The sequence below is a fragment of the Nylanderia fulva genome, unplaced genomic scaffold (assembly GCF_048542155.1).
Source record: "Nylanderia fulva isolate GAGA-0341 unplaced genomic scaffold, ASM4854215v1 Scaffold10, whole genome shotgun sequence".
Taxonomy (NCBI): Eukaryota; Metazoa; Arthropoda; class Insecta; order Hymenoptera; family Formicidae; genus Nylanderia; species Nylanderia fulva.
Genome location: NW_028189193.1, coordinates 5,935,007 through 5,949,904, shown reverse-complemented (window position 1 = coordinate 5,949,904; position 14,898 = coordinate 5,935,007). Strand labels below are relative to the sequence as shown.

The 14,898-nt window shown below is 27.0% G+C and overlaps 1 protein-coding gene across 4 annotated transcripts in view; it reads right to left on the bottom strand.

The window, feature by feature from the left end:
• LOC114938341 (corin serine peptidase) overlaps window positions 1-14,898 on the bottom strand; it is a 56,654-nt gene that overhangs the window by 18,175 nt on the left and 23,581 nt on the right. For 2 of the 4 annotated variants that reach the window (XM_029312252.2, XM_085483413.1), the window contains exons 3-10: window positions 13,361-13,478; window positions 9,888-10,118; window positions 9,138-9,403; window positions 6,856-7,146; window positions 5,638-6,014; window positions 4,029-4,156; window positions 2,628-2,754; window positions 948-1,087 (exon numbers count right to left, since the gene is read on the bottom strand). In XM_029312252.2, coding sequence (XP_029168085.2) covers window positions 948-1,087; window positions 2,628-2,754; window positions 4,029-4,156; window positions 5,638-6,014; window positions 6,856-7,146; window positions 9,138-9,403; window positions 9,888-10,118; window positions 13,361-13,478 — 1,678 coding nt within the window. The remainder of the gene's footprint in view (window positions 1-947; window positions 1,088-2,627; window positions 2,755-4,028; window positions 4,157-5,637; window positions 6,015-6,855; window positions 7,147-9,137; window positions 9,404-9,887; window positions 10,119-13,360; window positions 13,479-14,898) is intronic. The other 2 variants (XM_085483415.1, XM_085483417.1) reach the window with 1 other exon arrangement.

Genomic DNA, 14,898 nt, shown 5'->3' with positions numbered 1-14,898 from the left:
CATAATATGAAAATATTAGACACGTTTATTCTTGAGATTAGCTCGTAGAGAAAGATTATTGATGTAAATCTAAAGTATCCTTTACATAAGCTTCGCATTAAAACAAAGTCATAATATAATTGAATTTTGTACATATTAATACAAAGAATATTTTTATCGATACAAAGAAGATTCTTCTTTGACAAATTGCATTACAAAAGAAAGAGAGTGAGAGAGAAACTTTATGTAAAATATTATTTAATTCAATATATCATGTAAGACATTATGTGAGTTTACAATATTAAATATATATAATTTTATTTTATTTTTTATTATTTTATATTTAATATTTAAAATTTAATAAAAACATTAAATATTAAATATTCGACGGAGAAAAATACTACACAATACATAAAAACAATGCCAACAAATTTGTTCACTTATTTGTATGACATGTTAATTCACATCACATTTTACATTAAATATATACTGGTGAAATTAATATTTTTCATAAAATGTCTTCTCTTTTCATGCACTTTCTGAAAAGGAATCTTCATACTCTTTGCATATTGATTTATCATTGATTTATCAAGTCATCATTAATGTAATTAATTAAATATTAATTGAATAATTTAATCGTTTTGAAATTAATATATGTGACGCGAATAAATACATTACAAGTTTTTTCTGTAATAACACATTACAATACATTCATCCGTCAGATATACTAATTCTAAAAATCGATTAACACTTAATCAATTACATCAATCACAATTTGATAAATCGTGTTAATTGATTACTTTGCGTCGATTAATTCTACACTGATATATATTATTAATTAATTAAAATAATCCTGATTACATATAATAATTGTTTAATTTGGATTATTGATTGGATTACTTGAACAAATTAAAATTTAATATTAAGTCTCTCATGAATATACATTTAGATCAAAATATGACGGTTACCTTATGCTGCTTACAAAAGGTCACGATGATGGGTAGACATATTCCTGGGGCTGGATTCTTGCCCTCTATTAATATAACCGGGGGTTCAGGTATCGGGATGACAGCTGTAGTTTCGTTTTTTAAGTCACCTTTAAAATATGCTAATTAATGAAAAAAAAAAAAAAATTACTTATACAATCAAAATCCAAGAGAATATTCGTTAAAACGCAAATCAGTACAATATATTTATTGTCTGTCATCGTTTATTTTTTATTTTATGTATCATTATTCAAATTACTTGAATATAAATTAAATCGTCGACTCAAGCAAGAAATAAAAATATCGATACTCGTACATTAGTCATATTAAAGTGTCTAGTATAATCCAAGAGACGTGTATGCATGTGTGTGTTTCGTAAACTTTCGTAATTATTATCATGTCATCCGCAGAGACACGCGACGGCACTCGACGCCGAGATATTCGCAAATATTATCACTTGGTGTGTGTACATATGCGCGTTACTTTAGATTGTGCAATTGCAGAAAAATAGAATAGTCATATACATTAATAAATATATACATTAAAATATATGAAAGAATAAAATACATAAAAATATTAGAAAAAATAAAATGCATTAACATTGGAAAAAATTATTTAACAGTCCGCAGATAAATGCCGATGATCTTAAAATTATTATTTTTTTTTTTTTGGCTCGTCGATTATCGACACAAATAATTTCACGTACTTGTTCCGTACAAAGATATTATGTGATTTTATTTTTGAATTATTTTTTCTTCGAAAAAAAACCAATCGTCGCTTTCGAGGATTAATTTGTCGATTGCAAATTCAAGGTGCATTGAATGGAATATATTATATTTTATGTAAAAGAAAAAAATGACATAAAATTATAAACGAGAAACATGTCGTGCATCTGTTGCTAGGAGCTAACGTTAACATTTGGAATCAAATGGATCGTGAGACTCGTGCTGCTATTGATCTTTCGGTTGTGCGAAGCCACGTTGTTCCGCACATACATGCGAATTAAAGTGTTTAGAGACGCGAGAACAATCGTGTTAATTTCGGTCAGATACCGCGCAGTATGTTCAATGTTTTTCGCGATTTTTACTTCGCCGATTTTATTTATACCCAGAGTTTGGAGAAGAGGAAAATGTAACGGTACTTTAATTCATTAATGCTTGATTATAATATTTAATCGGTTTTTCAAGTTTGAATAATTTTTTTATAGTACGCTACGCAGAGAGAATTTTCTCTTTGAATTTATCTTGAAAATTATGGTAATTGTAGGACAATATGGTATTGGAAGAACTTTTTGTAAGGGTTTCTTTGATTAATATTTACCACAAAATAAAAAGTATTAATATGTACATATAAATTTTACTATATATACATAATAAAATTAATCAAACATATTTTATATTTTATTATGATAAATATTAATATTTTTATTGTAGTAAATATTAATCAGAAAAATTCGTATAAAATTCTTCCAATACCATATTATCCCACGATTTTCAGGGTAAATTCTAAGAGAAAATTCTCTCCGTATATATTGCATAGAAAATATTTGAATTATCGAAGAGAAGAAATAAGGAAAGGAAAACAGCTTTCGTGTAATATATGATTATAAACTCATTTTAATAAAATTATTAATTTTATAAAATATTAATTTTATAAACTCACTTTTAAAGTATGCGGCTAAACCGCCGGCAATAACCAGGAGGGCAATGGCATTAAGCAGAACCTGTATAAATCTGAAACGCAGTCTTCCCGTAGTCACGTAGTGGCTGCTAGTCATGTCCTTGATTATCTGAGCGGACAGGCAGACACATCAGGAATTCAGAACATTCGTTCGCAAAATACACTACGACGTTAGTAACAGAAAAATAGAACGTAATACAAGCTATGTCGAGAGATTTGCATAGATTTTTCATAGAGATTTAATTGCTTTTAATTTCGCAAGTTGTAAAAATTCGAGAAAAAGCCCTATTTATTTATTTAATTAAATCAGAGTATATCTATAATAATTAATGTACAGGATACTCTATATAAATCATTAATTTACGAAAACTAATGCTTCCATCGAAAAAGGTTTATATAAAAGTTGTAGGATTTCGAGGACATCTTGTTGTAAGCAGTTTTATTCTAAGTGGATATATTTTTTTATTTTGAAGTTATTATTTTTTTAAACGGAATCATAATTTTCTTGCATAAATTTATTCTGACACATTTTGAAAAAAAGAAATATATAAAATATCTTGTAATACATTCATTTTTTGATAATCTTACTTTAATCATTTTCTACATAGAATAATAAAATAAACCAATCGGTGTTAAAAATATACTCGTTTGATTAAAAAAAATTTATAATTTATATAATGTCTCTAATTGGAATAAAACTATGTTTACGACAAAATGTCTCTCTCGAAAGCCCACAATTTCTGTACAAAATATTTTTCAATGAAACACAGATGAAGAATTTTTATTAAATTTAACAAATATCACATGTCCTAAACGACCCACAGAAATTTTTGTGTTAATTTAACATAATATATGGATATGTTAAATAACGACACAAATATTGTGTTAATATTTTAACACAAAATAAATGCAAAACTTCAAATAATTTAAAATAAATTTTGTGTCAAATTAATATACTTTTAATGTAAAAATTAACAAAAAATATGTTAATTTTAGATTTTATCACCCCACTTATATTGTAAAATAGAAAATCCACATTTTTCTGCAAATTTTAACAGATAAATCTTGTCACTAATAAAGCAGAACATATTTATTGTGTAAAATTAAAAATAGATGCACATTGCGTCATTTTTGCATTTTTTTAGTTATTTTAATAATTTAACATTTAATTAACAAAACAGTAATATGTTAAATTATCACATAAATGTGTTAAATATTTAACACAAAAATTTTAACAGGAACCGTTTTTAACAAGAAAACACATTTTTCTACTGTGAAGTCTTACTCGAAAAATATTAAGGCGATGCATTATTTGAAATGAGATATTTTGATCTCGTTCCCCTTTTATATTAACGGGTGGCGTTACATTTGCGACTTACTTACTTTGTGATGCAAGGAGCCGTTGTTTCCGGCGTGCATTCTGACGATGGTCTGCAAACTGGCCGGCGTGCTCGTCGACTTCGTTATCGGTCTGCCGGATGAGTTATCAGGCTCCGACACCAAAGCTCTGTCTGAAAATCGTTAAGAACGAGGTCGTTTTGCGTCTTCTTCATCTCGAGCAATCGATTTGTCAGTAATTTACAATATTTTCAGAATACACTGAAAAAATGTATTAAATTTGAAAAAATATTTATTACAATACTGTCTAATAAATCATTTATTTGAAACTGATAATATTGATTTGATCTGAAAAATATTTATTTGATTTAAGAAAATGTTTTTCAAAACAGATAAATATTTATGTTTCAAATAAATGATTTATAAGGCAGTATTGAAATAAAAATATTTATTATTTTGAGAATTCTTTTTTCAGTGTATAAATTTTTAAATAAATTTTGAAAATTGTGGAAACACGCACATAAAAGGGTACAGAGTAAAATTTACATTAAATTTTTCACAGATTGAATTTTCTCTCTGATTGAAAACTTTACTTTTTATCTCTCTCATTTGTTTCGGATAAATAGATTTAACAAAATGTTATAATGCAGCAACGAGATGTACAGAATAAATGATATCAAGATGACGTCGAACAGACAGGAGGGGAAAAATAAACTTTCGTCTCGTTTCTAGCGTGCGATTGTGTCACGTTTTGTGACAGCATTTATCTGTCATTTTCAAGGAGCAGCCTCGAGCTTCGCGAAGGGAATAAAATATACTAAAGAAATTCCAATTTTACATATTATGCAAAATACTTTAAAAACAGAAATATAGAATACATCTCCCTCTTATCTTATAAGCCTCTATTTAAAATTAATTTTTATTACTAATGCTCTAAACTCTAAACCAATATTTTATACATATTTTTTTTAATTGCATAACTATATTTTATTATATATATATATATATATATATATATATATATATATATAATGAAATGTGATTATGTAATTAAAATATATATATATGAAATATTAATTTGATATGTTAATACATATATTTGATTATTATAATGTGTATGTAATTTAAAAATATATATATATTTTAGAAATTTTATAAAAATTCTAAAAATATAATTTATGTCTAAAGTATGTTGGTTGCAGTCATAGAGTGCTTTGAATATTTGGACAACTATGCGAAGTATTGCCTCAAAGCATTAGGTCATGTCCATCTTGTAGAGCTACAACTGTAATGTATTACGAGTAATTTCGTGGAAAAATCTTTTGACATAGAAATATTTTCTCCAAAATGTAGTATTTTTTGTACGACATTTTAAGCTTTACCACGAGATTAATTTACAAAAGATTTATTTACAAACTTAATAAAATGAAACAATTAATATAGCTTTCTAAAAAAATTAACATTATATCCGATTCTAAAATTAATTTTATTATAAAATCTGAAAAATCATTGCGAGAGACAAAAATTCTTTTCTGCGCATGTCAAAAATATTTCCCGTTTCACAAAGTAACTACTGGTCCATTTGCTAATGACTTCTTCGGCAACGTTCCGTAACGAGACAATCGCTCGGTGAAGCTTCGCGAACTAAACGTACCTGGGACTTTGCCGTGTCTCTGAGGCAGAAGTGGTGCTTCCATTGTCTTGCTGGTGTAGCTGGGCGAGCTGGTCTGACTAAAACTATCCGAGGAAACGTTACTGTCCTGTCGGACACTGATAGGTTTCGGTACTGGGTTCTGACAAATGGCGCTCAGAGGTGGCGGTAGATTCGTCTGCGTTGCCTTCGGCAATTTCTCGAGTTTCTCGCCGCCTCGCTCCTTCCTAAGATTATGTTGTAGAATACTCCTGGCCCTTTCCATATCGCTCTCGTATTTGCTTCGTGTTATTGGATGCTGCTGTTGCTGCTCCAATGACCTCTGCTCGCCGTGGAAACGTCTGTCAAGTTCCTGTTGGATACCTTCCAGGTCCTCGTACCTATACACAGCAGACAAATTTGTGTTTTCTTGTTAAAAACGGTCCCCGTGACAATTTTTGTGTTGAATATGTAATACTCATGTGTTATAATTGAACTTGAATTTTAAATTATTAAAACAATGTAAAAATAACACAATGTGCATCTATTTTTAATTTTGTACAATAAATATATTTTGTTTTATTAGATAGGATTTATCTGTTAAAATTTACAAAAAAAATGTTGATTTTTTATTTTATAATATAACCGGTGATATCTAACTTAAAAACAGACAATTTTCAACTGTATATATATGTAAATGCAGGGTTGGATAACAACTACACAGCAGAAAAATGTGTTTTTTTTTTGTTAAAAACGGTCCCCGTTAAAATTTTGGTGTCAAATATTTAACACATTTTTCACCTTAAACTTATTAACTTTTTTCCTAAGGTAATTTTTCTCTGAATATTATTATTGTTTTTTTTATAAGTTATAAACGTATTTTTAAATTAAAGTATTATTAATTTTTATACTCATTTGTCATCAATTGTAATTACCAAAAAATATATTTCTACATGAAAATCAATATTTCTTCGTTATTTGTTATTATAAATTTTAATAGAATTAACAAACAAAATTCTAATTTAATATAAATAATATTTTTTAAAATTAACTAAATTAATTTTATAAGCAACTAACTTTAATTTAACTTATTGTTAGTTTAAAAAAAATCATTAACTTACCCAACCTTGTGTAAATGCAATACAAATAGTCGCTTGAATATTCACTCTGCAGGTCAATTATAATCTGTGCAATTGTGAATTAAAAATGGCGAGGGTAAAATAGAGGCAAAGTTTTGAGTACTTGTAGCACCTGGGTGGCTTGTCCTTGTTCAGCCATCTCTCCATCTCCTGACGTCGACGATAATCGTCGTCCTCGTGCAAACGTCTCTCTAGATTCTTCGAGGCCGCCTGCAGCTCCTCGAACTTTGATCTCCGCTCGCGACCGGCTGCCAAAATCATCGCGTACTTCGACTCGTCTTTCGGAAAGATCTCCCTTCGCGGTAATGACGTTTCTTCTCTAGACTTGCCCTCGCATGACTCCGGCTCACAGCTGCTGGATTCATTCTCTCTCGTGAATTTTGACAATTGCTGCCTATACGAAAAGGAAACAAAATTTCCCGAGGTAATTCAGATGATTTTTAGATATTTATCGATAACTTGTTCGCAAAATTATTGGGATTGTTAGATTTATAATTATCAATTAATCATTTGTCAAAACACTGACTGAGATAAAAATATTGCTTTTTTTTTTACAATTGAGAAAGCTCAAACAATTAGTACCTCGAAAATTAATTTTATTATTATTTTATTAATAAATTATTATTTAATTATAATATATTATAATTTTATTAATAAATTATTATTTAATTATAATATATTATAATTTTATTAATAAATTATTATTTAATTATAATATATTATAATTTTATTATTATTATTTATTATTTATTTATTATTTTTATTACGAATTATTAATTATATTTATTACACTTGTCTTGTTTAAGACACAATCATCACACATTTTTATATTCTAAAAAAATGTTGTAAAATAATAAATTTATTATAATAACTGAAAGTGTTTCATTAGGTGTTAAAGCTTTCTTCTAATTGTTTTATAATATGCGATTTTTATTTCCAACTACGAGAGATTTAAAAACAGAAAGGAAAAATGCGTTGGTGGTTGCTAGAATACCCGATATTATTCTTTCGTGCGTCGAAATAAAGTCTAAACTTACGCTTCGTTTAACGAACCTATCGTAAGCGTAATCGTCCGTAATATCTTGCTTCAAATCGGCGCAGACTTTCGAAAGAAGGAAAGAGAGAGAGAAATGCAAGCGTGCTTCACGCTAGTGAAACGCGGGAAAATCCTGCATTCAAGTAGTTTTAACGTAGAGTGTCTCATAACTCGTACTCGGCGTTAAATATGACGGATCCTATATACATGTATATATGTATATGTATGTATAAGCCTGATAACATTGCATTATTACGTATTTGCGCGATATGATGCACGGAGCAGAACGATAAAAACTGCACCGTGCAATTATCTTTTCACAAGATTACGAGAAAAATGTAGAGAGAGTTGTATATGTTATAATAACACAGAGTCTTCCATAAGCGATGTTTGCTGTTATCTAAATAAAATTAAATAGATGATCATCTAGATTAAATTTTGGCATTATTTTATATCTTTATATAGATAATAAAAATATGGATTATCTTATTATTTATATTTACATCTTAGATAAAAAAAAGTATTATCTTTACTAAATTATCTAGAATAATGTTCAGATAATTTGGTTTAGAGTTATAGCACACAAAAATACTTTTGTAGTAGAACTTAAGCAGTAAGTGATAAAAAAACTTTAACATAAATAAAAATATAAATGTATTTTTATGTCCCATTTACAATTTACATTTTTTTTATAATTGTTTACATAAGCGATCGTAAAAATAATATTATCTTGAAATTATCTAAATAAATTGTTATATAAATTTTTATCTTTTATCTAGATATATTTAAAACAAAATTATCTTTATCTTATTTAAGATAAATTTATATATTTTTATCTCATCTTTAGCTAATTTTAAAACCATCTAAGCACAACACTGCCCATAGAAAATTGCTGAAATTAATCAGCTGTCATTTTTTAATGCATTCAGTTATTGAGAAAACAAAAATTGTGTTAAAGAGAAGAAAGTCTACAATTTTTAATGGATATAAATAAAATGTGTTTGTACACAAAATTCTATTCTTTTACGAAACCCCGTAAAAACTTTTTCCAACATGTCATTTTTCATATTATTGACGATCTTTTTAACAGCTGCTATTAAATCTTGCACTGTAAAAAATATTTATCATAAGTTTATATGATTATCAGCATTTTTTTCATTATTTTTTATCAAAATAAGATAAACTGATATACAAAAACATTTTATTTATCCATTAAAAACTGTAGATTTTCCTCTTTTCAACACAATTCTTTTTCTCAGTAACTGCATGCATTAAAAAATGACAGCTGATTAATTTTATTTTCTACACCCTAGCACACTCTGTATATTTAAAAAAAAACATGCAATTACCTATTAGGCCGCGAAATAATAGCTGACCCTTGTCGTTGTGGATCCATTCGGCCGTTCGAGTCCTCGAATCTTGCTTCGACTCTCTTAACAATTCTCTCGTGCAGCCTCTTCTCGAGATCCAACGAGGCCTTCTGCAGCTCCTCGAAGCTCGAGTTTTGCGCGAGTTTACGACCTTCCTGAAAATTCGCTCGCTCGAAGTCGACCACAAAATCGTTGCACTCGTTCATTTCCTCCTCGTTCTTCTCGCCGTAACTTAACAAGTAATTCTGCAATTCATGAAGATACGAAGAAAGACATAAAAATCTATTCATACAAAATTAATTCATCAATTCGTGTTTACGATATAACGCAAATTGATAGAGATATCGACTTTAAAAAAAAACTGAGCGTCTTTACGCTTCGTATTTTTTATTAAATGATTAATTTATATTAATAGAGAAATATTAAAAATTATATTAAACGAGAAATATTAAAAAATAAGAAATTTATTAAATAATATTTCTATATAATAATATTAAATTAATAAACATTATTTAATATTATTATATAGAAATATTATTTAATAAATTTCTTATTTTTTAATATTTCTCGTATTTTTAATCGATGCTTTATTTTTTCTATTTAAATTAGGCTGCGTGTATTAAAATCGCGAATTTACACATCCAATCGGAAAAATTTCATTCTTTTTATAACTGACTTGTCACAACTGTCGCTATTTTTCCGATAATAATTCTCACGTCCTATCTTTACCTGTGATTTCTGATGTTGATCTCTGAAAGGACCCAAGTCTATAAGTTTTTCGTTGGAAGAATCCACGTTGTTCCACGCAGTCAGCATTTTCGATGCGGACGAAGAATCGCTCGTCTTATGACGAGTCACTTGACTATCTTGCCTGGTTGTGGGTTGTAGGGGTATAGGTTTCTCATTCTTGCTTCTCTTCGGGATCGCCGGCGGTCTCAGCGGAATCGGAGGTGGTGCTACCTGTATATATGTCGAAAATAGGGTACTTTGTATCTTCATGGTTGTCAACATTTTCTAAAAATATTGGAAGATTTTTCTTTCTTTTCGTCTCTTTCGATATTATTCGGTAAAAAATCTCTCCATCTCAATTATTACACAGTAAAAAAATTTGTGTTTTCTTGTTAAAAACTGAGCGTCTTTACGCTTCATATTTTTTATTAAATGATTAATATAAGTGAATTTTAGAGTTTAAATAATGTTTATTAATTTAATATTATTATATAGAAATATTATTTAATAAAATTCTTATTTTTTAATATTTCTCGTATTTTTAATAGATGCTTTATCCCCGTTAAAATTTTTGTGTTAAATATTTAATACATTCATGTGTTAATTTAACATATTACTGTTTTATTAATTAAACTTAAATGTTAAATTATTTAAAACAAGTGAAAAAAAATGTAAAAATAACACAATGTGCATTTATTTATAATTTTACACAATAAATATGTTCTGTTTTATTAGTGACAAGATTTATCTGTTAAAATTTACAATACGTGTAAATTGGATGGTTTATATCGACATCGAATAATACACGTTAGAAAATCCAATAAAGGACGTTTAGGAATTAAAGTTTTGATATAAGGTTTTAATTAAGATTATTAAGGTGATCCTGAACGTTCTTGAGAAATCTGTTGTTTTTTTTTGTTTTATCGACAAAATGTGAGATTAGATAAACTATAAATCTATTTATTAGCTATACGGATTGTTGTTTACCTGAAATTAGAGCGCTTCGCCCTTTGTTAATATTAAGAAAGGATGAAGCGTTATAATTTCAGATAAAAAACAATCTGTATAGTTAATAAATAGATTTATAATTTATTTAATCTCATATTTTGTCGATAAAAAAGAAAAAAACAACAGACTTCTCAAAAACGTTTAGGATCACGTTAATATTTTGTCAGAATTTTTCTTAATTAAATTTGCTTTTATACTTCTTCATATCTAATGACCTTTAAACATATTATGGAGTTGTTTTTGAAAAAATTCTTTCTCTCGGATAAATTAACTGTTAATTTACGGTGAAAACATCAACATTTATGTAATAGGTATTCACCGGCGAATGAGTTACGTGATTTGCGTAAATTGACGCAAAAGTTACGCGTAAAGTTACAACGCTTATCACCGTTAGAAGATAAACATCAAGTTTAATCGGCTTGTTGACACACGTAAAGTAACACGCAAGTTCATTAGCTCTAAACATTTATCGTCGACAAACTATCTTTGCATGAATCACGCTTTAATACCTTGAGCGCTTTAAACGCACATTTAACGTTTATCGAAAGCTTTGAGTGTCATCGTAATTTATTGATAAATGTTGATCTATTGATGTTCAGTTAATGCAAAATCAAAAATACAGACTTTGATTTCCATTAAATTTTATAATTACATATATGTATATTCAATCACGTTTATATTTGAAGCTTTATCTTTAAAATTTACACACATTAGCACAATAAATCATTTATCATTTATTATAATTAAATTTTAGATTTCAATTCTTCTATTCTTTTCTATACCCATACAGCACAAAATATTATGAATGTTTTCAAAAAGTGTTTCTAAATATTTTTATAAAATATTGCATAAAAACATTTTAAAATGATTTTAAGAATATTTTTAAATGATTTAAAAAAATTTGTGTGATAACATTTATTAGAATATTTTTAAAAACTTTTAAAAATATTTTTAAAAATGTTCTTTATTGCTCAGATAATATTTTTTTAAATATTTGATACATATTTTTGAAATATTAGTTTAAATCTATATTCAAAATTATTTTTAAACATAAAGCGGATATAGAATTTAAAAATATTTTCGAGAATTATTTTATCTTTTAAGAAATAATTTTAAAAGATTTCAAAAATCTTTTGTACTGTATGAGTAATAACACAAAATTCACACACAAGAATAAAAATAGCAAATAAACTTGTATTTCATTGTTGTTTTTTAATCATGATATTACAACAAAAGTTTTATTATAAATCTATTAAATAAATTAAATATTAAATAATCTAATAAATAAATTGCTTATTTTTAGTACAAATTATAGACAATAAAAAACAAAGCACAATGATATATTATACATTTACACACATAGGATGAAGAAACTTCATTTCAAATCAGAGATATTTCGAAATCAGAAATGTATCAAAAATAATATATTTAAAGGAAAAATATTTTAAAAGATGTTTGATTAAAAAAAAAAATAGAATCTTGAAATTTTATCTGAAATAGATGTCGAAATCAATTAAAATCAGCATAAATTTTTTGAATAAAAATCCTTTTTTATCGCGTATTTTTGTAACTAGCATGGTTACAATATTAAAGTATAACGTATTCTTGCGCAATAAGATACATGCTTCTATATATCTCTATCGTAATTAATTTTTCTTTTTGCAAGAAACCGTTTTGGTGCAGAAACTTTAATTTAAGCGGCCAATCTTCGGGTCCGGATTATTAATTTACGAAATAACGGTGTACCGCTAACTATCGGCTTTAGTCGCCTGATTTAAGATGTCGAAGTTATATACACATATGTATGTATTATATAATATATATGTATATATATACGTTAAAATACTGACGATGCGGTTGCTTAACTTTCCAAACTTATCTGCGTGGGAGGAGATACAAAGTTCGAAAATCCCTTTAGTATCTCTGGCCTTTCTGTTCCCTTTATTCATTACAGCAACTTTCTCTTTAATATGTTTCAATTATCCGATATAGTATTTTATCAGAACAAATAGCTGACATACTATAAATATACATTAATAATTAATATTTTCTTTTGCGAAAGTGCACACCAATATTATCTACAAATATTTATACTTGTCTATACATATATATATATATATATAATTCAGGTATATTTATAGTGAATAAGTCAAAGAGAAAGAAAATCTTCGAATAATATGTATAATTTTATACGCGAGAGAGATTATTACATCTATTTAATTAGTAACATAACTATTTTTTAATTTATGTTAGCTTTTATAAATAGATATAATAAATATATTAAACGAGTTATACAATATATGCCGAATAAAATATCTTGTAGAACACTGTGCATTTATCAAAATAAATTACACTCTTGAACACGGATACATTTTAAATAAGACGAATAATGTAAATGCGGATATCTAAATCGCGTTCAAACTGAATTTATGGGACAACAATCAGAAATAAGTAAAATTTGTTACCGCCGGAGTAGCAGAATGTCGACGTGGTATTGGTGGCGGCATATCATTTCCGGTAGACGGCGGTTCCGGAAGCTGTGAAGTTCTAACTGGTAGACCGACGCTATGAATTCTGCTCTCTCTGAAATTTAAAATAAATCACCGCTGAAACTCTAGTCACTTTTATTTTTCATTTAATTTATTAATGAAATAATTGAAATTAGCGAAAAATAATTAATTAATCATAATTGTCCCATTTTTCTATCGATCTAGAAAATGGAACAATTATTCATTAATTATTTTTCGTTATAATTTCAATTTATTATTAATAAATTAAAATTGTTTTTCTTTTTCAATACTAATAAATAATCATTATTACAAACATCTAAATAGAATATAAAATAGATAAATAATTTTGAAAATTGATTAATTAATAATAATTAATTAATAATAATTTTCATTTTTCTATCGATCCAGAAAAATGGAACAATGATTAATTAATTATTTTTCGTTATAATTTCAATTCTTTTATCAATAAATTAAAGTTGTTTTTCTTTCTTAATGCTAACAAACAATTGTTTATTACAAACATCGAAATGGAATATAAAATAGATAAATAATTTCGAAAATTGATTAATTAATAATAATTAATTAATAATAATTTTTATTTTTCTATCGATCCAGAAAAATGAAACAATGATTAATTAATTATTTTTCGTTATAATTTCAATTCTTTTATTAATAAATTAAAGTTGTTTTTCTTTCTTAATGCTAACAAACAATCGTTTATTACAAACATCGAAATGGAATATAAAATAGATGAATAATTTTTAAAAAATTAAATGCACACAGATGATGATATTATTGTAACATATATTGAATTTAAAAATCATCCAAGTTGTGCTACGCAAATAAGAGCATATCCGTATATCTCGTTTCGGATATTAGAGATAACAAATTACATCAGGATTCGCAATTGTTGCTGTCTTCAGGTCGGAAAGAGATTAATGGACGTTGAAATGGCCATTAAATGATCCAATCACAATGTTGGTCGTTAAGACCTCGAGTGCCGAACATTAAAGTTACGCACGACGAAATAACATTATATAGCTTCGCGTTATTCAAATATCTATCTAGTATATAATTCTCTTACACAACGACAAAGCACATACGTCTATCTACACAGGAAGACATTTATTTTCCAGAATTATCTCATACACAGCTATAAAGTTCGTGTATCTATCTTTAAAAAATGCTCACGTGTTACGTATCAAAGTATTACGATACATATAGCAACAATTTATTGCCTATATAGCCTTCGCCAAATATTACACTTCTTCAATATTATACATTTCTCACGTAAAATAAAGATTTCCATGACAAAATTTATACGTACAAATGGATAATAGAAAATTATATTATTTTCTTTTTTGTTATGTACGCAATATCATGCTTGAAAAATATCTCTTTCATCAGAAACCTCATCGCTAATAATGAAAAAATTTATTTTTTTTTCTTTTTTTTAAAGTTTGAAAAATATTTCTCTGCTTATATTTAAGCTC